At 35.5% G+C, this 24722-nt stretch overlaps 1 protein-coding gene across 3 annotated transcripts in view; it reads right to left on the reverse strand.

Moving 5' to 3' along the window:
* Positions 1 to 227: 227 nt before the first annotated feature.
* The window catches only part of RDX (radixin), an 83078-nt gene continuing 58583 nt past the window's right edge, over positions 228 to 24722 (reverse strand). The window contains exons 12-14 of one of the 3 annotated variants that reach the window (XM_068989023.1): positions 20846 to 21082; positions 19768 to 19928; positions 228 to 294 (exon numbers count right to left, since the gene is read on the reverse strand). In XM_068989023.1, the coding sequence (XP_068845124.1) occupies positions 228 to 294; positions 19768 to 19928; positions 20846 to 21082 (465 nt within the window). Of the gene's footprint in view, positions 295 to 17384; positions 19929 to 20845; positions 21083 to 24722 lie in introns of those variants that run through there. The other 2 variants (XM_068989025.1, XM_068989024.1) reach the window with 2 other exon arrangements.

Raw genomic sequence — 24722 nt, forward strand, 5'->3', positions numbered from 1 at the left:
AAAGAATCTAGAGTGGGTGAGATTAGGTGCTGCACAGGGAGGGCTGGCTCTGGGTCAACTCTTTCGACTGGCATTTCACTAGACTAAAAGCTCGGGGCTGTGGATGCAGATTCAGGTTTCATGGGGTCCTGCCAGCATTTCTGAAGTGGCGAGGGTGTGGCAGGTCTGCTGGGAATCTGTTACCAGTTGTACTTACCCAGTGAGGCAGAGAGCCTTCTTCCTAACTGTTACATTTGTTTTATACTGCTTTGGCAAGAACGCATCTGGAACAATGCATACAGTTTGGGTCCCCACCTTTTAAAAGAGACATAGAAAGGTTAGAAAGCATTTCAGCAAAACAACACAGAAGGAAGCCAACGCTGTAGTACAGAAGCCAGAAGCACCCTTGTCCCCTGCATTCTGTAGAGCCGTCTGGGTAACCAAATTGCCAAAGCAATCTCTTTCCTAATCTTTAACCTCTAACTTTTCTTTTTCAATCACTTTTGAATCTCCACAATTATTACAATGCGAAAATAAGAATAACTTTAAATCTCCTTTTTAAAGAGATGCTAGAATTCTCATAGTTGCAGCCATTCCGCACAAACTAGTCTTAGTCTTATGACCAGGGAGAATGGAAAATATTGTTTACCATATTTTCTATGCTTGAGGGTTAAGCAACTGGAAACACAGTTACTGATAATCTCTATCTTATAAGTGGGTTATTTATCAAAAGGGCAGCTGTGGTGGGCTGTTTCCCATGGAAACCATGTTATGGATGACTGGTTTGGTTTCCAACCAGTTTAATGCATGAGTCTTTGTAGTAAAATACAGTAGAACTCTCAAACTTGGATAAAGGAACACAGAAACAATGAAACAAAGGAGTTTTACAATTTATTCTTTATAGTGAACTTTGATGTTAAATAGGCAGAATTAATTAGAGGGTGATTAAGTAGTATTTGAAATTTAAGAACACTTTACAGAAAATTTTAAGTATTTTCAAAGACTTTGAAGGTTAGCAGAGCTGGCACTTTACTGTATCAAATGTCAGTCTACAATGTATTGCTGTATATTTCCCCCTAGTAACCAGCACTGTTCTCATCATTCTTAACAACGAAGTAGATTTATAGTACCCATAAAGGAACAAAATGGGAGAGAAGGAAAAGGAAGGAAAAGAGAATGATTTTCATGAGTATACTGAAAAAAATTTTCGTAAGAGCAAGAGAAAGGAGGATTGGGGAGTAAAGTGAATAAATATTATGGTATAAGAAAGAAAATAAAAATAAATGAGGAGTTACAGTTGTAACAGAGAAAACCACGCATGCAGTTGCCTGAGAGGTGAAGAGTATCAGAAATGTTGAAAGCTCGCCAGCAGGGGGCACCATAAAACTAAAAGGCCTCTAAGAAAAACATCAACTCTTGATGGGGATGGGGGCTGAGTGAGAGATACAGACACATCAGCGAGGCAGATATTCACAATACAAGTGACTCTGTTCATGGAGTGCCAAGCCATAGGTTAGGACGTAAACCATACTGTTATCCCGAGAATGAAATTTGGTTTAATATTAGAAAAATCTACTAATTCAATATGCTAACAAACAAGCACACACACATATTATCTCAAAATACAAAGAAATTGCATTTGATAAATTTTAAGTATCCTTTTTATGTAAGAAAAACTCTTGGCAAAATAGGCATATACATATAAAGAAGTTTCATTAACCTAATAAAGGTCATCTACCAAAACAGCAAACATATGTCATGGCAAATGTTAGAAGGATCTTTTTAAATCAGAAATGAGGCGCACATATGTTCTACATTGTACCAAAAGCTTTAGTCAAATCAAGCTGGTAGATAAGAAAAAGAAGTTATAAGGATTGAGAAGACAGACTGAGAATGGTATTAACTGCAGAAGAGGCCTATTTATGCAGAAAGCCTGAAAGGCTTCAGAAATTATAAGAAATAGTAAGAATTGAGCAAGATTCTTAAATATAAGATCAGCGAACAAAAATCAACTTCATTTTTATATACCAGCCACAAATAGCTTTAAAATGTAACACCTAAAAAGATACTAAAAATAAGATGCTTAATAATAAGTCTAACAAAAGAAATACATGATCTTAATGGAAAATTTAAACTTTACTGAAAAGTATTAAGGACATAAATAAATGCAGAGATATTACATATTCCTGACTAGGAATACTTAAGTACTGTATAGATGTAATTTTCTCCAAATTATTAATATATTTCAAACAAAAAGGCTTTTTCCCCATAGTATTTAAGTGAAGTGAAGTGAAGTGACTCAGTCGTGTACGACTCTTTGCGATCCCATGGACTGTAGCCTACCGGGCTCCTCTGTCCATGGTATTTTCCAGGCAAGAGTACTGGAGTGGGTTGCCATTTCCTTCTCCACCATAGTATTTAAACTAATTCTAAAATTTATGTAGAACAATAAGAAAGGGTCAAAACTAGTCACAACTACCAAACCAAAACAAGGTGGAAAAACTTTTAAAGGAAACAGGCAAAAAAGGCTATTTCAAAGGAGACATGAAAAGTCCATAAATTTAAGAAAAATTCTGAACTATATTAGTAATCAAGAAAATGCAAACTAAAAGCACATTTTAAACCTTTCAAACTGGCAAAAAGTTAAAAATCTAGTGATAGCAAGTGTGTTCAAGTCAGTGTGGATATATTCTTCCTTTGAAACACAAGTTGATGCTTCCATAGAAAAGTTGAACCGATCGATTCCCCTCCATAGGTGCAGATACTGTTGCTTACATTACTAGGAAACATGTTCAAGAAGATTTCAGGCTATATTGTTTGTAAAATAAAAAATACTAGAAACAATCCAAGTGGGCATCATCAAGAGAGTAGAAAAATTGTAGTGCATTCATGAGACAGACACCTTCAGAGCAGTGAAAATGAACCACAGCTATGTTCATCAAAACAGATGTGCGTGTGTGTAATCAAAATTAGGTAAAATTCCTATGCATGCAAAAGAAGACATACTGTAGATACAAACAGTTAAAATTTTTAAAAAAGGTGATGTGATAGGGGAGGAATATAGAATCCCAAAGCAACTGGCAATGTACTATTTTAAAACCTGATGCCTGAGTATCTATTATATATATATTTACTAAGAAAATGTACTGTATATAATATTTCTGTTCATATTTCTCCTAGGCACATTCCTTTCCCTAACCCTGTTGAAAAGCACTCTCTCGTTTGTATGTGTTTAAAACTTTCAGAAATCAATGGAGGAAAAATACTATAATAGACTTATAAATTTGGTTCCAATTATCTTTGATCTTTTAATCATTAGAATTTGAAGGTCTCAAACCCTCTAGGTAGAGAAAGAAGTCAGTAGCTACTCTGAGGACACTGCGTAAAAGAAGCAACTGTGTTAGTCTCACAGGGTCGCACACCCTCATTCTAAATAAGTGATTCTCAAAGTATAGTCCCAGAACAGCAGCATCAGCCTCCTGGTTAAAGATCCAAGTTCTTGGGCCCCACATAGACTTGCTGGCTCAGAAACTTTGGGAGGGAGAAGCCCTGCAAATCGGCATTTTAACAAAGTCTGCAGATGATTCTGATGCACCCAGTTTGAGAATCCCTGCTGGAAAATTTTCAAATTTATAAGGAAATCTCTTCATTATTACAAAATAAAACCCCTCTACCATGAACTAAACAATCTAGACAGCTAAGAAAGCCGTATCACTGGCCCTTAGAAGATTCTAATGGTTTTTAAAATCCTTTAATTCAGAGGTCAGCAAACTATGGCTCAAGGACCATTCAGCTCATCTTTTTTTTGTTGTTGAGACCATAATTTAAAAGTCAAAAGAAGATGATTTCATGGCACATAAAATTATAAAAAAGTCAGATTTCAGTGTCTGTGAATGAAGTTTTACTGGAAGGTAGCCAGGCTCCTTCACTCACATCACCTATGGCTGCTCTCATGCCAGAACAGCGGGGCTGTGAGATGTGACAGAAAATGTCTGGCACACGAAGTTGAAAATATTTAATATCTGGACCTGAAAATACTTAATATCTTTACAAAAAAAGTTTGATGACTCCTACTTTTTTCAGTAATTACAGTCTATACCTCAAAGCGCAATATAATCCTAGTGATTTTTCTCCAAAAAGTACAATTTTCCTTTTAATTCCACAGGCAAAAATATAGTAGTTTAAAAGAATTCTTAGGAAAGTTAAATCAGATCCATTTTTTATCGACAAGGTAAAGCAAATAACCCACACAGAGCATCGGAAGAATGTTTTTAATTATGCTACTTTCTCTGTCTTCAAATATTCTAATAAGTGACCAAAGAAAAAAAAACAAAAACAAAAACAGCTGGTGAATTTTAATGAAATATTCCATCACATTTAGCTCTGGAAATTAGCTTAGAAATCTCCATAGGCATTTCAGGTGGCTCACTTAAAGTGTGAACTTGTCTCAAGGCTGCAGAGACTTGTTTCTCAGGCCTCACTCTGCAGCCGCCTTCCTCCGTGGCTCTTCTTTGGCTGAAACTCTCTAGGCAATCTGATCCTCAGTCTCTTGAATTTTTTTCTAGACCAAGTTCACTACTTATTACTGAAGTCCTGCTCACCAAATTCCAGAAATATATTTTATTTAACATCTATTAACTAGCTGAAACGGCCTGTTTCTAGCCATAACCATCTTCATCTCAAATTTTATTTTCCACTAGATTTCTAAGATTCCTTGAGCACAGACCCACTTGATTTTGAGAGCTTTAACACTCAATTAAAAAAAGGATGTTTTCTTACCCTCACAAGAATAAATCACATATTTCAACTTAAAATCTTTAAGCTATACTCCCCTTTTCTTGAAAATGAGAGCACTAAACTCTTCACAGGTTGGCATTACTAGCCCACGCGAGAATAAGTCTGATCTCTAATTTGATGGGGTTTGGTCTCCAGGTCAGTGTTACTCTGTATTCAGTATAATATTTAGAGCATTCTTCTTTGCCCTCTAATGAATTCATTCACTTTAAGTTACGTAGACAGGAAAATCCTCCAAAGGACAGTCATGTGAAAATGTCTCGATTGGAAACTTAACCTTTTATAGTTTTAAAAAGCAGGGGAAGGGCGACTTTCAATTCAAAGAAACCCATACCCACGGCACACTCTGCCATTATATTGGCCTTTGGGCAAGTTTTTTGTGTGTGTTAGCCGCTCAGTCTTGTCTGACTCTTTGGGACCCCATGGACTGTAGCTTGCCAGGCTCCCCTCTCCATGGAAATCTCCAGGCAAGAATACTGGAGTGGGTTGCCATTCCTTTCTCCAGGGGATCTTCCCAACCCAGGGATTGAACCTGGGTCTCCTGTGGGTTTACTGTCTGAACCACCAGGGAAGCAGGTTACTGAAGTCTGAAATGGGATAGTGCACCTACCTTCAAGGGCGCCTACAGCATTTATGGTATCCTTGTACAGATTAGGAAAGGGTGTCCGTCCCTCCAGGCACGTGGACCCAAGGTGCATGCTTGCCTGGCACACACTAAATTTGCACATCTGTCCCTCCACTTTTGCCCTGTGCTTCTGTGGGCTCCTTGAGATCTGGCTCCTTTCCGAAACTTCATCTCACAGATAACTCTCCCTCAGGCTCACTTAGCTCTGGACATACTGCCCTCTTTCCTGTTCCTTGAACCAGTTGAAGCCCTTTCTTGCCTCAAGTTCTTTGCACATGCTTTTCTCTCCCCTTGGAATGCTTTAAAGCAAAGCTTATAAAGCAGTGTCCAGTGGGCCACTTTTGGAGGACAGACACATTGTTTGGCTTGCAAAATGTTTTCTAAATGTTTTGAAATAAATGACATGCAAACTTTAGGAGATTTCACATAAAATTCCATTTCTACTTAAATGTTTAAAGCATTACTCTTTGGACACTTTTTAAAAAAAGGTGTCTGCTGGCTTATCCTGGAGAATCAGAAGGGGCAGCGGCACTGAGGGTGCTGCTTTGAGGAGCTGAGCCCTCTGGACAGGCGTGGATGATTCCCCATCGGCCCAGTGTGCTCATTTGATCCTTCTGGGCATTTACATTTACTGTCTTGATTTACTTTAAAATCTTTTTTTATATGCCACTTCCTCTCAGAGACTTCTTCCGACCTTTCTACCCTAATTATCATATTTTTCTCAACTCACTCCCTTGTTCCTTTCAAAATATTAATATAGATCTGTTGCTTTCATAGGTCAAAGATGGCTGAATATTGTCAATTTTTCATGACCCAATCTAATACAATTTACAAATTTTAAATTATTCTGCATGTGTGTTTCATGTTTTACCATAGAAAGTAAGCCCATTGAAAAGGATCTAGTCTTTTTCACTATTATATTCTCGGTGACTAGAATGTACATAGTACCTGGAAGGTACCAGGCACTAAAATATTCGGGTGAATAAATGCAAGGGCTCCTCCAAAGAAGTTCCTTAGTAGCTCCAGAACATACATAAAAGCCATCTTAACCTGTCCTCAGGTCCCTAGAAGTAACCCAAGTGAACTTTCCTAACCCACAGCCCAAGGCAGTTCTACTGTCTAGCCCCTCCTCAACTCTAGAGCTGGCTTTAGTCCCAGACTTCATCAGCCTCTGCTTACACAGGCTGACGCCCCTGGTTTTAGCATTGGAAATTACTCTTAAGGTACAATTTTTTCCTTAACCCATGGGTAAACCAGCCTTGAGAATACCACTGGACATCCACATTCCATGGGGTCACAAGCAGTCAGACAGAAATTAGCGACTGAACAAACAGGTAGTTTCAGCATACCCCTTGTCTAGAGGTTTTTGCACACATAACACCTGCTATCTGGATGGCCCTCCTAGCTTTGCCTCTCACCCCAAACCACAGTCTAACTCATCCTGAAAGACTTGGTTTAGGAATCATCTCCTCCAGGGAGCCTTCCACCAAGATTAGATGCCTTCCTTCTAGGCTCCCAGAATTCATCCACCCCCATTCATTTAACAAAAATACACACACATATATACAGAAATATAAAAATATATGTATAGTACATTGGATAGTAAGTGCAACATAGAGAAGTAGTTAAAAGACATAGGTACGGAATACTGGGGCAAAGTGCAATTTTAAATAGGGTGGTAAAGGGAAGGCCGCACTGAGGTGACCTTGAAGCAAAATCCTGGAAGTGGTAAGGAAGTGCATCGTAAAAATATCTGGGGGGAAAAAGTCATTCTGGACCGAGGTAAACAGGAGCACTGGCTAGTTTAGAAGATAACACTGAAGCCAGTTGACCTCAACTCAGTGAGAACAGGGAAATCAGCAGATGAGGTCTGAGAGTGACAAGCGATCAGATCCTGGGCTCTGAATGGCCACTGAGAGGGATATTGCTTTCACTGAGATGGAAAAGGTCTGGGGGTTATTTGGGCGTAAGTGACAGGATCTGACTTACCTTTCCAAGGCTACTGTCTTCACAGACTGTAGAAGAGCAAGAGAGGACTCCAGAAAGCCCATCAGAAGGCTCCAACAACACTACAAGCAATCCTGGTCTGTGGGACGGGCTGACAGCTGTGGAGGGTGTATGAATGGTTATTTTTTAAATGTATTTTTGAATGTTGGGCCAACAGGTTGGTGATTAGATTGGGTGTGGATTAAGAGAAGAAAAGAAGAATCGCATTACAGTCAAGGTTTGGGCCAGATCCACTGAAAGGAGGGCCGGGGAAGCAGAAGGCTAAGGCAGTAACGAGTGGGCGGGGGAGGAGGGAGACCTCCAATTTGGTTTGAGGTAACAAGTTTGAGATGCCTATTAGATATCAAAGTGGAAATATCAGGTAAATAGTTAGACACACACGTCTGGAGTACAAGGGAGAGGGTTTCGGCTAGAGATTTGTTTTTAGCATACAGATGGTATCTCAAGCAACAACAAGGCATGAGGTCACTAAGACAGCCAAGTACTGAAGACAGGGCAGGCCTGGGCCCTGGTACACTCCAGCATTCAGAGGTTGAGGTTCCCTGAACCTCACTTATTCAAACACACACATTATTTTCTAGCAGTAGATCACAAACTCTTCATGCTCAGGACAAACTGTCTATTTTATCTCTACAGACTTAGTACAGGGCCTGGCACACACTCAATAAACTTATGCTGAGCAATACCTTGTTCATGGGGTTACAAAGAGTCGGACATGACTGAGCAACTGAACTGAACTGAACCTTCTAAAGAGAATCACAAAGTCCTTAAAAGGCAAACAGAAGACAGAAAAACAACAGAACCCATAGGACCGAGGGAGGTACAAATACTAATACAACACTGACAGATGAACAAAAAATATTATGAAAAACAAAAATGGCATAATAAATGCCTTTAATATACCAGGCTGCAAACAAAATATTCCATGTATATTATTACAGTCAATGCTCACAGTCAGTAGTATTCCCATTTAACAGATGGAGAAACTGAGGCTCAAAATGGCTGAGTGGCTGTAATACAAACCCTGATGAAATTCACTACATTGTGCTGCTTCCCATCTATCTATTTCAGACACTCTAAGTGCCAAGCAGACTGCCTGTTCATCTAACCTGATCTGGACTGGTAACATCTGGATCTATATATCTATTGTAAAAAAACAAAACTGCTGCTGAAAAAGTAAGAGAATCTGGGAAAGAATCCTGCACCCCTAGAAAGGGGATAACCATGGGCTAGGAAGTCTATATGCTGACTTGACTAAACATTTCTAAGCATGCCTGTAACCTACGCAAAAACAGAACTCAGCAGCTGGAAGAGCAATAGAAAGATGGCAACTACTACAGACTGAGGACCTAGACTTCATGAGCCTCTCTGGTATTAGCTTAGAATTTACTGTGACTCTAAGGGAATCGGAAGAGAGGCAGACTGCAAACCATTAACATCACTGTTTCTTCTAATCAACATGAAATATCATTAGCACTTTGAAACTAATCTAGGCTGTATCCCCCTAAAATATTTGGGGTCCAAGAAAATCACTTAACCAAAAGTCTATAGGTACAAGAGCAATATTTAATCTGAAAAGTAAAGTCTGAAATCAAAGGACGTTTTCCTAAAGTCAGAAAAGAAGATCACATAAATAGCAGGATGAATTAAGTTGATCTATCTTCTTAAAAACCAAAGAAAACTTTGACATTCTATGAAATACTTTTGCCTCTGCTTGGTGTCACAGTTAAGTGCTTCATCTGCAATTATCTGACCTTGCCATTTTTCATTTTAATAAAAGTAAGCAAATGAAAACTCTACACTGAAGAAATGGTGGCACTCAAATGAAATTAAAAACCAAAAAGCTACCCAAGCTACCTTTAGAAAATCCTACCCTACTGATTTGCTTCTTTTTTCTTTAAATAACATTTTCTGATTATAAAATTTGAAGAAGTCAGAGGAGTTTTATATACTGGCTGATCTTTTACCCTTTGGTCCTCAAAAGTAAAAAGACCATTACAGCCATCTCACCTTTTAAACCTGAAATACAGAAATCCAATTTACGAAATGGGAAAGTGTCTACTTTTCTTATAAAGATGCTTCTATAAGCACATATTACTACTTACATTTTTAAAATGTAAAAAGTGCACCTATGTCATCTGAGTAAACCAAAACAACCTCCTGTATTTTAGGAATATCTAAATCTTATACAAACTTACCTCATCCACACTGACTATGACACAATATCTTAAACAGGATAAAATGCAAGCAGTGTTTGCACAAGAATACATGGCAGTACTGTTTATAAAACAAAGTATTAGTAAAAATATAAGTTTTCATAAGGGGCATCCACATAATTAAATACTGTGGTATTTTGTACTTCTATGTAATGATTTCCAAATTACACCATTCAGTGAAAGAAGTGCAAACTATGTACGCAGAATGCTATACCTCATGTAAACAAGAAGTATATAACATATGCAAGCTTCTGTATGTATAGGTAATTTCCAGGAGGTGTAAGTTGGAAAAAAATATTGGGTTGGCCAAAAGTTCATTCGGGTTTTTCCATAACATCTCATGGAAATATCTGAACTTTCTGGCCAACCCAATAGTAAACTTTGGGGAGAGCTGCAAGACTAGAGGACAGAGGGAAGTAAGCTTAACTTTTCTGTATTACCTTATTTCTACCTACTGACTTCAGTTTCATGGTTACATATTTTAATTTTAATGATTTAACCAAGTTCTTTAAAAATGAGACTTAGTCATAAAGTAGTTAAGTATGACCTAAAGCACCTTTACAAAGGCAATTTCAACACGTGATAATAAAGACAATGAAAAATGTATGTCTTAAATAGCTATAACTTAATAGCTACTTTCCTAGATTTTAAAATTTTCTTTATGCATAGCTCAAAATTCTTTTAATAAAAAAGAGAGGGAATCTGGCAATAATAATTATTTTAATGATTAAAATAATCTCAAAAAAATAACCAAAAATCCTTCAATACTCCAGTTTTCTGAGGCTTAGCTGTGATAGAAACTGTTGCTATATATGGATATTTACAAAAATCAACACAAACAATTAACCAGTGTTTGAGAAGGAAATTCTACCTGTACTGTTTGGGGTAATGGATATCCTGATATTTACTTAAAGTAAAAAAATAATTTATAGTAAAAAAAAAAATGGTAAACTTAGTGGAAAGTTAAGTAATTAGCAAAAGGGCTATAAGAAAACTGAATATTAAATTATATTTCAATACTGGCTATTCTAACATAAACCATTATTATTCAGTAAACTCTATTATAAGAAAACCAGATACACTGATATTAAAGAAAATGCAATTATTTAGTGGCAGAGAATCAAGTTAATATTAGGACACCTACTCAGTGATTAATTTAGAACTCTGATGCTCCCCAGTAGCTTGAATTTTACAAATGAAGGAAAATTTTCCCAGTCTCATTAATCAAGTCAATATCATGTTTCTTTGTATACTAATCATAATAACCTCTCATTTTAACTCCTGAACATCTTATCTCAACTTCTCTTCTGATTTTTTTACTTTCTATACCTTAATTTGAGTTCATGTCTCAAGTTCATGTCTACAGTTTCCTTGACACTGTCACAGGGTCAAATCTGTCTCATAACTCTACCAGGGCTTTGCATAAATAGCAACTGCTCTGTAAATCACTGGAAGAATGACTGCCTCTATGAATGAATATGCATGTATGTATTAATCTTATTACTTAATGGAAGAAAATCCATGCCTCCTAGTTTTCCATTCATCTTTCCTTTCATAATACCATTAAACTGAAAGCCTCTTAAAATTTCTAATGCCTAAGAACGAACACATAATGGCTCAAAAATAGGTAGTGGAGAACATTTTCCTACTTCTGTACATCACATCAGTAATCTGTAGAAGACATACTGGCTTCCAGTCTTCCTAATGCTTGAGAATATTCCCCAAACGTTAATGCCAACAATCTGCTCTAAAAATGAAATTACTTTTTCCAATGGATGTATCTTCTATACACTGATTAAAAGCCTTTGATACAGCCTATGTGCCCCACCCCCAATTCATTATATTCTTAAAGCATCAAGTATACTGAAATGTAATGTGGCCCAGCACATTAAACTGTAAATAATATACATGGTTAGGTTCTGGGTTCTAATTCAGGTTTTCTACTGTTTGGTACTCTAGTTTTTACACAATGAAGGTATTCACAATGTATTTTTAGAATACAAGTAAACTGCTAAATAAAAGTGATTTGATTTTGCCCCCAATCAACAAAAATATTTTTCAACATTTTTAGTTTTTAAATATTTTAGAAAATTAATCAAAGTGAAAGTCCTAAGAAACTAAAATGTGTGATCATGTAGTACATTTGCAAATTACTAATGAAATAATTTAAAAGAAAGCAAACATATTCATCAGATTATGATTTCCTTTTACATATATTTTGTCTTAAAAAGTACTCTTAAAACACAAATTAAAAAGCTTCAAACATCTATATTTAATCTCTATACCAATGATAAATCAACATATTTTAAAGTTGGGGGGGGGGACCATCCACCTATAACTCAGATTACCAAAAGAGCATACAATTTATATTCAGAATTTTATGGCCTAAAAATTGAGAAGTATATTAAAATTATCTGGGGAAAATAAGCAAAAATAAGGGGGGAAAAAACAAACATATCATTTGGGCATAAGCATATGAATCCAGAGGGAAAAAAAAAAAGCTAAGTTGATGAGCATAATCAGATTCTCAACTTTAAAAAACCTTCAGAAATTTCCAAATTAATTTGTTCAAAGTTGTCACAGCCAGTGAAAAATTATTTATGTATATTGAGATAATCCTCATTGAGTTGTGTTTCGATATATATACTCCCTTCATAATTATCTGAAAGAACTTTTTCCTGGACTCCTTAAAACCTATTTGAAAAAACCTTCAAGTTTCTTCCAGTCACTACATTATTAGAGTCATCATCGAGCAGAAAGGATATTGATAGAACTGCTGTAGGCACACATTGCAGTAAGTTTTTCAACTATAAACAATTCTTAATAATTCAAAAGTACATGGATATTAACATTTGGTCAACACATGCCAATGAAACAATGAGTCTGGAATCTAAATGTCTGTATTTGATCCTAGTGAAATGCTCCAAAACAGACATTCTGATTTGAAACTATGAAATCGCTTATAAAACTAGAGTGTAACAGACTGCAACGACTTGTAATTAGAACTCAGAATCTAGTCTATTTGTTCTTGGGTGTTCTTAGTTTCCAGCTCTTTTTTTGTCCCACTAAAGAACCCATTCTTAAAAGCTCAGGGATAAAATGGAGGTCTTAACTGTCCTCAAAAGATGTTATTTGGAAGACAAACGGAAGGAAAAAGATTACCACATATAGCAAACATGAGAGCAAATTACATCTAAATGTTTCCTTTAAACACTCAGAAGGTAGTAATACCATTCATTTCCATGACCACAGCCTTTCTGCAGGCTAATTACACTATAGCCCTTTCTAGTCCATTGTACAGAGCAGCATGAATTTTCCTTTGGAGCAAAGTTCAGTTATTATTCCCTTCTGTAACTGCATTCCCAAAGGCACCAGATGTCTTCAAATCAAACTAAACCACCTCAGTGAAGGATTAAAGCCCCCATTAATTCCTGACTCAACCTTCCCTAGCTTTACCATCCTGCAGTCAGAACACAGGAAACTACATTTTCTATTCCAGTTATAACAGTCTACTTTTCATCTCTCTAGACTTTGACCACTCTACATAATCTCTCTTCTGTCTCATTAATAGTTCCTTCATTAAAAGGTATTTTTTCCTCTTAAAAAAACACAAGACTAAAGCACAGGAAACAAAAGAAAAATAAATTAAATTTCATCAAAATTAAAAATGCTTATGCATCAAAGAAGACTATTGATAGAATAAAAAGGCAACTCACAGAATGGGAAAATTATCTGCACTCATATATCTGGTAATAGGCTAACATCCACAACATATAAAGAACTTCTATAATTCAACAAGTTTAAAATGGTAAAAACATGAATATACATTTCAGCAAACAAGATACAAATGGTCCATAAGCGTCTAAGAGAAGATGTTCAACACCAGAGAGAAATGCATCATAAGGAAATTAAAGTCAAAATCAAAATGAGATACCACTCCATCCACTTGGATTGCTATTAGCAAAAGCAACATGAAAGGGATTTCCCTGGCTGTCTAGTGGTTAGAACTCAGCACTTTCACTGCTGTGGCCTGGGTTCAATTCCTGGTTGGGAAACTAAGATTCTGCAAGCAGAGTGGCCAAATAAAATAAAATAAAATAACAACCTGAGGATGTGGAGAAACTGGAACTCTTATGCATTGCCAGTGGGGATATAAAATAGTGTAGTTGCTGAGAAAGACAGTATTGGCAAGTTTCTTAAAGAATTAAACACAGAATTACCACATGATTCAGCAATTACATTCCTGGGTATATACTCAAGAACTGAAAGCAGGAACTCAAACAGATATCTGTACACTAATGTACATAGCAGCACTGTTCACAACAGTAAAAATGCAGAAATAATCCAAATGTCCATTAGCTAATGAATGGATAAGGGAAATGTGGTATATGTGTACAGTGGAATATTACTTAGCCTTGAAAACGAATAAAACTTTGCTATGTCCTACAATACAGATGAACCTTAAAAATATGCTAAGTGAAATAATTTAGATACAAAAGGATAAATATAGGAGTCAGCCCACTTATATGAGGTACCTAGAATTGTCAAATTCAAAAATGCAGAAATTAGGATAATGATCACCAGACACTGGGAAAAGGGAGGAATGGGAAGTTAATTAAAGGATAGAGAGAGTCTGTTAGGGCTGATGAAAAGCTCTGGAGATGGGATAGTGGTGATGTGTGGTTACACAACAATGTGAATACCCTTAATGTCAACACTTGAAAATTGTTAAAATGGTAAATCTTATACTTTAATACAATAAAGTAATGAAGATTCAGCTGAAATCTAACTCTACTAACCTTCTCAGTATTGAACACAGATAACTATACTGACTGGTTGTCAACTGGGTATAAAATGAGTCTTTAAAGTTAGAAAAACTTTTTAAATTAGGCACTTTATTTTTTTAGAGGATCTTTAAACATTGATCAGTGTTTAAAATTTGACCTATAAAATGAAAATTAAGTCATTTATCAGAGAACAACCATACTTAAGAAACTGTACTGTATATTCTTATTCTCTACCAGTTGCTCATTTTCCTCTATTGCTCTTCTTTATGTTGTAGTCGTCTCCTTCATCACACAGTGTATCTTTTTATCCAAATCAGCTAACATTTAAAAGCAAATAATTACATAAATGGAATGATGGTATATAAAACTAAAATGCTACATCTGAATTACATGGACTTTAGAGTATAAACAAAAGGAAAGAGAGGAAGGGGTAGTGTTGCCCTATGAGCTTAAGACATTCCTGCATTTCTAGGTCTATAAAACATCTTTTTAAGTTGCATACACTATAATACAGTGCTAGAAGGCTTTGATATAATAAATCCATATTTTATCAAAAGGAATTTCCCCAAGGATTATTACATAAATCTCAGAAATTCTGATCCCATGTTACCACTAAGAACATGGACATATGGCTATATAGACTTAATTGAACAACACCAGTCAACTACTTTTAGGAGCAAACTCAATGACATGCATAATTATCAAAGCAAACCTAAATTTTAAAAATGTTCATCAAATAAAACTGAACAATTAAAACTAATAAATTACAAGGATGGAAGCAACTGACTAGATATAAGCACGGAGGAATCTGGGCATACAAATACCATGAATCAATAAAATGGTGTTGCCATCTTAAAAGAAATTTAGTATTGTAACAGATTACTGCAAATGATCCAAGAGCTAAGATAAATATTTGAGGTTTCACACTTTAATATAGTCCAAAACAATGGGTCACAGTCATTCTAATCATACTTCTATATTCTAGAATATACAACATACTGAATAAAAGTATATTGGCTAAATGTGTGTGTGTCCTAAGTTACCTCAGTTCGTGGGTAGAAGAAGGGCGTTTAAGAACCTGGAACTGTTTAGTAGCTAGGGATCTCCACAGCCAAACATAAGTTTGAATTTAAAGACATGCCATGGGGTAATTATCTCAGTCATAATCTTTAACCCTAAAATTCTGTAAGAAATAATAAAGAATATTTCAACTCCTAAGGCAGCATGAAAGTGACAGTCACTCAGTCATGTCTGACTCTTTGCAACCCCATGGACTATATAGTCCATGGAATTCTCCAGATCAGAATACTGGAGTGGTTAGCTATTCCCTTCTCCAGGGGACCTTCTCGACCCAGGTATCAAACCCAGGTCTCCCGCATTTCCAGTGGATTCTTTACCAGCTGAGCCACAAGGCAAGCCCAAGAATACTGGAGTGGGTAGCCTATCCCTTTTCTAGCACATTTTCCCAACCCAGGGATCAAACTGGGGTTTCCTGAATTGCAGGTGGATTCTCTACCAATTGAGCTATCAGGGAATCCCCTAAAGCAGCGTATGTAACCTCAAATCAGAAAACTTTTGTTATCACAGTTTAAGGGAGGCTGAAACATTGAGGCAGCAAAGCAAGAAGTCATCGTCTTTCCAGAGGGAAAATGGTAGCTCTTAAAATCACTAAGATGGAGACATTAAGAAATTGGCCCACTAGAAAAAAGGGGAGTTAAAATTAACTGGAAAAGCCAGGGATGAGAAGGTGACAGGCTTTAATATATGGCAGGCCAATTTTTCCTTGCTAACAGTGTAATACATAAGGAGTCATATTGCCTTGACAGTTTATGAAGTTATGCTATCTGCTGAATCCATAGTGCTTTTAAAATGTAGTAGAGTATTTGTCATTCTACATGATAAACCACACAGGACTATTTAATAGACTATCTCCTAGTTAAAAAAAAAAAGGAATGAAGTACAGAATAAGGAAAGTTAAAGTTATATTTAGAACAAACAAGAGAGAACTACCAGTGTAGTTCCATATTTAATGTTTCCCCTTATTATAGACAGATACCAAAGCTCTGGTTTACTAATCAGTTCAGTAAATTAATGCTAAAGGCAATAATCCCTATATTTTAAAGTTTTAGATTTCAAAAAGACTAATTACTTTTATTATGCATGCATACATAAAATGGGATGCTCTGGGGCCTAAAAAATCTTTTTATCTTTAATTATAAAAATATCACTAATCAACAGGTGGTAAGAGCTGAGACAGAAAGTAATGGTATTTTTAATCATAACATTGGAACTCTTTTCTAATGATAACCAGGAGTGAGTTCTAATCAGTCTAAAATAACTTCCTAAGTGCTAATTCTAGTTCTAAGAGAAAAACTCTCCTCATATAAAAAGCAAAATCTAGTAACACAAAATTCCCCTTTCTTTTCTAACAGGGTCAGAATAAAGAGATCACTACCTGTTTTTGAGAGCAGAAATAATAAAGTGACAAAATATTATTATAAACTGAGAAGACACCTGGCTTTTATTTTTCTTAGAATAGATTTATCACTTGTTTCTTTAGGAATAATCTTTATGATTTTTAAGAAGCACTTAGTATATAGCTCTTTAAAGAAAACTAACATTTTAACAGTGAGATTAATCAATGACAATGAAACTGTTTCTTCCTTAGGAAAACTAAACACTCACTATACAGTAAGAGCAATGACTAGAAATCTTGTATGATATTCTATTAGGAAGAGGGCTGATCTTTAATAATTTAACTTCTCTAGAAAATTAACAATCACTTACATCCATACCAAAAGAGATATATTATTTTAGGGAAACAGTAAATGTATGAAGATTTTAAACTTTTTCCTATTCACTTCTCATTTTAAAAATATAATAATTTACAGATTAGAAATTATAATTTTCAGGAAATATATATAAGAAGTCCATGTTAAATAACAACAGTGAACTGTGAAGGCATGAGCTTTTGTCACTTTATTGTTAATCAATGAATGTTATCCAAAATTATAGATGTAATGTAACTTAATTATACAACACAAAATTATGCTAATGGGAAAAGCCTGTTGGAATTTACCAAATACTCATTAATATATTTTTACATTGCTATATGAACATGTGCTTCTCAACTGCTAATAATAAAAGTTATAATTGGTTTAATGAAAACCCATACTGCAAATAGTTGTTCCTGTTTAGAAAAATTCACACAGCTTTAAAAATGGATTAAATCCATTTTAATCCTAATCTACAAATAGATTATAAACAGCAAATATAACTGGTAATTTTTCAACACTGATATCAAACTGAAGTAGGAATGGTAGTGCACACAATTCAAAATGAAGCAAATTAATAAAAACCCAATAGAAATCCAAATTTTCACCTATTATGGCAATTGTTTAATGCTCTGAAGTGAACACATGCTTTAAACCATGAATATCAGGGCTCACCATCTATTCCTCTCATGTGCTACAAGAAGAAACATCCTCTTCCACCGTGTTTTGAAGGATGTGCACAACCACTGTACAACAGTCACTTCAAGGTTAACCAGTTACTTATTTCTCCTACTAAATCCAAAAAAATATATTAAATGCAACCTTTCCTTTTCATAATGTCTGCCCAGATTAATCCTTTTAAAGTCAGCAAAATCAAAAAAGCACAAGAGATACTTTCAGACACAACTTAAATCTACTGTGCATGAAAAATGTCTAACAAAATGGCAATTTTAATAGATAAATGTAAATTTGAACGCATAATACCAGATGGAAAGTAGCTGAACCACACAGAGAAAACAAGGCTTTCCTTATCTTCAAATCTAGATGTTTTACAGTAAAGAAAATGTTAGAACATGTGAATATTCAACATCTTTTAAACTGGAAAGATTTCTCTGTAAAACATTAATGAAATTAATATAACCTAAAATTATAATTTCTAAAATACAATTAGCTAATAGAATTTAAGTATCTTTAGAGATTGAAAAAAATAAGCACAATGATTTAGAAACCAAATATGCTAAAATGATTATGTAATAATTACATCAAGAATGAAGGTACAGACATTCGTCATATGCTACAAGGGCAACCTCTCTCTCATACATTCACACACACATACACACTTCCTCAGACATACAACACCCTTCCAGAAGATAGTATACCAGTGAGAGCTTACAATTTTAATACAAATCAGAGTCCCACAGTTCAGTTCAACAAAAAGGCAGTTAAAATTTAGCACTCTTAAGATATTCTGAAGGAAAAAGAAATCTCAAAAATATTCCTTTATGATGGAAAGTATCTCTGTGTGTCATAAAGCATACAGCTTACACATTTCACTGTGTTTGAATGACCAGTCACTGCAGGTATAGTAGTGAGGTAGTATTACTGTCCCTTTCTTGGGACTGATGTTTTCATACGCTGCCCTTCCAGAGAGGTCCAGGGTTTTTTTTTAATGATGACAATCAATTACCAACAAATGTATAATTTCTTTTATTAAATATCTGTTTTTCTAAACCAATCTATGAAATATTTCAGAGACAACTGTCATCTGCAGTAGTGTTTCATCAATAAACTTTCCTAGGGAACCACTTACTACCTGCTGTCTATACCTTTGTGAAATCAGTGGGCAAAGAAAACCAAAGGATGACAGGAGATGAAACACCAATCAATCCAGCTGTCAAAGAGGACTGTAATTTTTAAAAATCCAATAATGTTTTAAATTGAGCTTTAAAAAATTAACCACAAGCTGTACACTACACTATTTATTAAACTTTCTAATCCTTTTCATGATTCATAGCCATCTTCTACACAATAATCAAAGACTTTTCACCTATGCTTATTTTAATCACTGCCAATGATTCAAACGTGCAGTGCTATGGTTAGAGGGCATATTAAGGTATGAAAAGTACACACTGAGAAAAGGAGAATGAGAGAGAATCTGGAAATATATGCAGCTAAAATATGGGAAGAGAAGGAAAGAGTGCTCTACCTAAACACTCATTAAGTCACCATCATCCTATAAAATGTACAAAGTGCTTAAATCATACACACACATTTGTCAGACATGATAATTAGTGTTAATCTTCAACAGAAAAAAAAAAAAAAAAACAGAAAATGAAAAATGTGAAAAAGGAGGTGATGGAGCACTGTTCTTCATTCCCTGGCCCAAAAGAAAAAGAAAATCAAGCATGGTATCACACTGCCTTAATGCTGAAAAGCTCCCCTTAAATGTCTTTTAGCCACCACAGTCAAACTGGTGTAAGTGCTTTGGCAAGGTGGGATGCGTTCCATCACATCCGCAAAGGCCTGCTTTTCTCTGTTGGTGGTTCAGCTTATGAAGAACATGTATGCAAAATAACAGCTCTCACATTGCTTCAAACTCATCAATACGTTGCTTTGTATTGCCTTGCCGAATCTGTCGCAGAGTCTTGTACTTATCACGGCCTGCTTTAACATTCTCAGCATGAAGAACATCATTTTGTGTTTTCTTGGTTTCATCTCTGGCTTGGGCTAATTCTGAACTTAATGCCTGTTTAAAAAATAAAGAGTATGACTATTATTATTTTCTTAGATTTAAAAAAAAATCTATGGAAAAGGTTTAAAGACAAAAATACATATATAACACATCTTTGACTCTGTACTATATTAAAATTTCCACTGTGAAATCTTTTTCTTTAAGTTGTTTGTGTGTTTTACTTTTAGTAATGGTGGGGGGGATAGTGGTTAGAAAGGAATATCCATGGCCTTTCATTTCTATACTCTGCAACTATGATTTGTGTGTTATTCTAAATTTCCTTAACCTTCTCATCTAATACCTGAAATGACTTAAAAAGGTTCAATGTAGCCATTATGGTTTGTGTTACCGTAAGATCTAAAATCTATACCATGAGAGAAACTTTCTCCAAAAGGATAATATTACCACTATCACCTCATTTTTCTTATTAATATTTAAAATTTCACAATTTAAAAATTAGAGAACTTATTTTAGCAAGTTCTCCAATGGGTATAATACTACTAAAATTTACTATTTTGACCTAATTATGCATTTAATAAGCTGATCTTTTGCCATTATAAAATCTGAACAAAAAATTTAGATTCTGTAATGTCTTACCGGTAGTTTTTAAAATTATCATTGCTTTATACGTATACTGTTTAAAAACAAAGTTTGCTTCTTAAACACAGTATTAACATTAGGTTAAAAGTTATAATTAAATAATAACTTACTAATTAAGGTCTCTACACAAGGCTAACAAACATCTGGTAACAAGGACATAACAACGGAAAAAATAATATGCCTGTAGGCCAAGCATTTACAAACCAACCACAAGGCCAGCTAGAGCCAAACGCTTCCAAAAATCAAGTATTCCTTTTTAGTAAGTTTGATTTAACAAATGGGGGAAATGCAAACTATATTTAAATGTGCATACAAACTGCAAATTTAAATACCTGAAGTTGCTTTTTAACACGTTCATTTTTCTGTGTTTCTGTCACACGTTCCTCCTCACTTCTATGGTTCATTACCCCATCATTTGATAATTCAGCACTAGCCTCAGCATTATTCTCATCATGCTCATCGTGTTCATTTTCTGTCGGAGGAATGACTGGTGGTGGTGGAGGCGGGGCAGACATCACAGTCTTTAACTCTTCTTTGGTCTTTTCCAAGTCTTCCTGGGCTGCAAAAGCCTAAACAGAAAAAATAAGCTTATCAGCAACTTACTTTGAAAACCAGTAATTAAAAGAATCAAGTCATCCTTTCTTTCTATATGTCAAGATAATAAAAACAAGCCCCAGTGATAGAAGCTTATTTTCAGAATTAAAGACACGACTGCGCAAATCCTAATAAAACTGTTAATTCTAGCAAGGATTATCAATTGCTGCTAAAACTGTTGTACAAATGGTTGATGAGAAAATGGATATAGGTATAATGACAAAGAAATTCACGTTATAGATTACATTTTAGCTATGATAAAATATAATCAGACATGGGAAGAATAAGACTGTTATTACTCTAATCCCATGATCAATTAAAATAACTAATGGTGGGCCAATCAGATATTAAGTGTCTTCTGATATAATGCAACAGGAAATATCGAACATCACCAATCGTCTGAGTAATTATATCGTGCTGGGTTGCCTGGAAAAGTCCTGGTGTAATTATTAACAACACTCCCTTATACTCTCAAAAAGTGTTCCAGTTTGGATAGTAAATTATATGAAAATTTCACTTATAAGGCATCATAGCCAGAAACTTTTAACTTGAATCCTTCAAGCTTTTAGATTTATCTTTCAGCTTACAAGAATATTGAAGGAAAAAAGACAAGCTGAATGACATCATAAGGAAACTAGAAAAATACAGAAGGAAGGACAATGTGGATCCTCTTAATAAATCAGTATCACAAAAAGAAGAACTGCCCTACTAAAAGAGACAGAGCAAACAGATGCAATGCAAAGTCCTACTTTGGACACTGGCTTGGCAAATTAGTGCAAATAGACTTTTTGGGTCAATTCTGAATACTGTGTGCTCAGAAATATACCCACGCATATATGGTTAATTAACTTACAACAAAGCAGCCAAGAATATAGATTAGGGAAGGGAAACTACACAGCCACATGCAAAAGGATGAAACTGGACGCCTACTGTACACACGACAGAGAAATATCAACCCAACATGGATCAAAAGACTTGAACATAGGACCTGAAACCATAAAACTTTTCAAGAAAATATAGACAGTAAGTGCCTTGATATAGGTCTTGGTGATAAATTTTTGGATTTAACACCAAAAGCAAAAGCAATACAAACAAAAACAAACAAGTGGGACAACTTTAAACCGAAAGGCTTTGCAAAGCAATATATATATATATATATATATATATACACACACACACACACACACATATATATATATCAAGAATATGAAGAGGCAAGATACAAAATGGGAGAAAATATATGTGAATTATAGGTCTGATTAGGTGTTAATACCCAAAATATGTGAAGAATTCATACATCTCAACAGAAAAAAAAATCCAAAAAACCCAACCCTAATAGTATTTTTTTTAAATGAGCAAATGATATAAACAGACATTTTTTCTAAAGAAGACAGAGATGGCCAACAGGCACACGGAAAGATATTCAACTTCATTAATCATCAGGGAAATGCAAATCAAAACCACAATGAGATAACACATCATACCTGTAAGAATGGCTACTATCAAAAAGACAAGAAATAATTAGTGTTGGTAAGGATGTGGAAAAAGGGAACACTTGTTCACCTTCGCTGGGAATGTAAACTGGAGTAGCCACTGTGGAAAAGAGTATGAAGATCCCTTAAAAAATTTTAAAACCGAACTACTATATATAATCCAGCTATTCTACCTCTGAGTATTTATCCACAGGAACAAAACGCTAACTCAAAAAGATACATGCATCCCCTCAATATGTTCACTGCAGCTTTATTTACACAACAGCCAAGATAGGGAAGAAACCTAAGTGTCCAATATTGTATTGCTGTTCTTTCATCACTAAGTCATGTCTGGCTCTTTGCAACCCCATGGACGGAAGCTTGTAAGACTCCTCACTCCTCTGTCTGTAGGAGTGTCCATGCAAGAATTACTGGAGTGGGTTGCCATTTCCTTCTCCAGGGTATCTTCCTGACCCAAGGATTAAACCCGAGTCTCCTGCATTGAGGGCAGATTCTTTATTGCTGAGCCACCACGGAAGTCCCCATACAATGCAAATATAAATATAAAGACAATATGTTCAAATATTAAGATTTTGGATTTCCAAAATCTTAAGATATTGGATTTCCATCCAGTACACATATACAGTGGAATATTATTCAGCTATAAAAAGAAAATATTGCCATTTGCAACAACACAGATGGACCTTGAGGGTATTATGCCAAGTAACATAAGTCAGACAGAGAAACCAAATTACCTCACTTATATGTGGAATCTAAAAAATCAAAAAACACACAAAACAAAACAACTGAGCTTATGGACACAAAGAACAGACCAATGGTTACCAGAAACAAAAGTGGAAGAGGAATGGGAGAAGGGAATCAAAAAGTACAAACTCCCATGTATAGAATAAATGAGTCATGGGGATATAATGTACAGCATTATATGGACTAACATGGACTATAGTTAATAATATACTCTATATTTCACAGTTGCTAAGAAAGCAAATCTTAAAAGTTTACATTACAAGATGAAAATTTCTGTAGCTATATGATGATGGATGTTAATAAGACTTACCATGATGATCATTTCACAACAGATACAAATACCGAACCATATTATACACCTGAAAATACATTATATGTCAATTATATCTAAATGGAAAACTTTTGAAAATAGTCTAAGATGAGATGAAAACTGACTAAAATGGAACAGTATGTACAGCATGAGCTCACTCTGGACATACAACTGTACTGTTGTTGTTCAGTCACCAAGTCATGTCCAACTTTTTGCAACTCCATGGGCTGCAGCACACCAGGTTTCCCTGTCCCTCACTATCTCCCAGAGTTTGCCCAAGTTCATGTCCATTGCATCGGTGATACCATCCAACCATCTCATCCTCTGTCACCCTTTTCTCCTGCCTCCAATCTTTCCATGCATTCTGGGTCTTTTCCAGTGAGTTGGCTCTTCGCATCAGGTGGCCAAAATACTGGAGCTTCAGGTTCAGCATCAGTCCTTCCTATGAATATTCAGGGTTGATTTCCTCTAAGATTGACTGGCTTGATCTCCTTGCTGTCCAAGGGACTCTCAAGAGTCTTCTTCAGCATGACAGTGCAAAAGCATCAGAGTTCAAAAGCATCAATTCTTCAGCGATACCAATGTATATGTATACACATACATACATTCAATATGTCAGCAAATTTGGAAAACTCAGCAGTGGCCACAGGACTAGAAAAGGTCAGTTTTCATTACAATCCCAAAGAAGGGCAATGCCAAAGAATGTATAAACTACCACACAATTGCACTCATTACACATGCTAGCAAAGTAATGCTCAAAATCCTTCGAGCTAGGCTTCAGCAGTACATGAACCAAGAACTTCCAGATGTACAAGCTGGGTTTCAAAAAGGCAGAGGAACTAGAGATCAAATTGCCAACATTAACTGGATCATGGAGAAAGCAAAAGAATTCCAGAAAAATATCTACTTCTGTTTCATTGACTACGCTAAAGCCTTTGATTGTGTGTATCGTAACAAACTGAAAAATTCTTGGAGATGGGAATACCAGATCACCTTACCTGTCTACTGAGAAACCTGTACGCAGGACAAGAAGTTAGAACCACACATGGAACAACGGACTGGTTCAAA

Source organism: Capricornis sumatraensis, chromosome 16, assembly GCF_032405125.1.
Source record: "Capricornis sumatraensis isolate serow.1 chromosome 16, serow.2, whole genome shotgun sequence".
Classification (NCBI taxonomy): domain Eukaryota; kingdom Metazoa; phylum Chordata; class Mammalia; order Artiodactyla; family Bovidae; genus Capricornis; species Capricornis sumatraensis.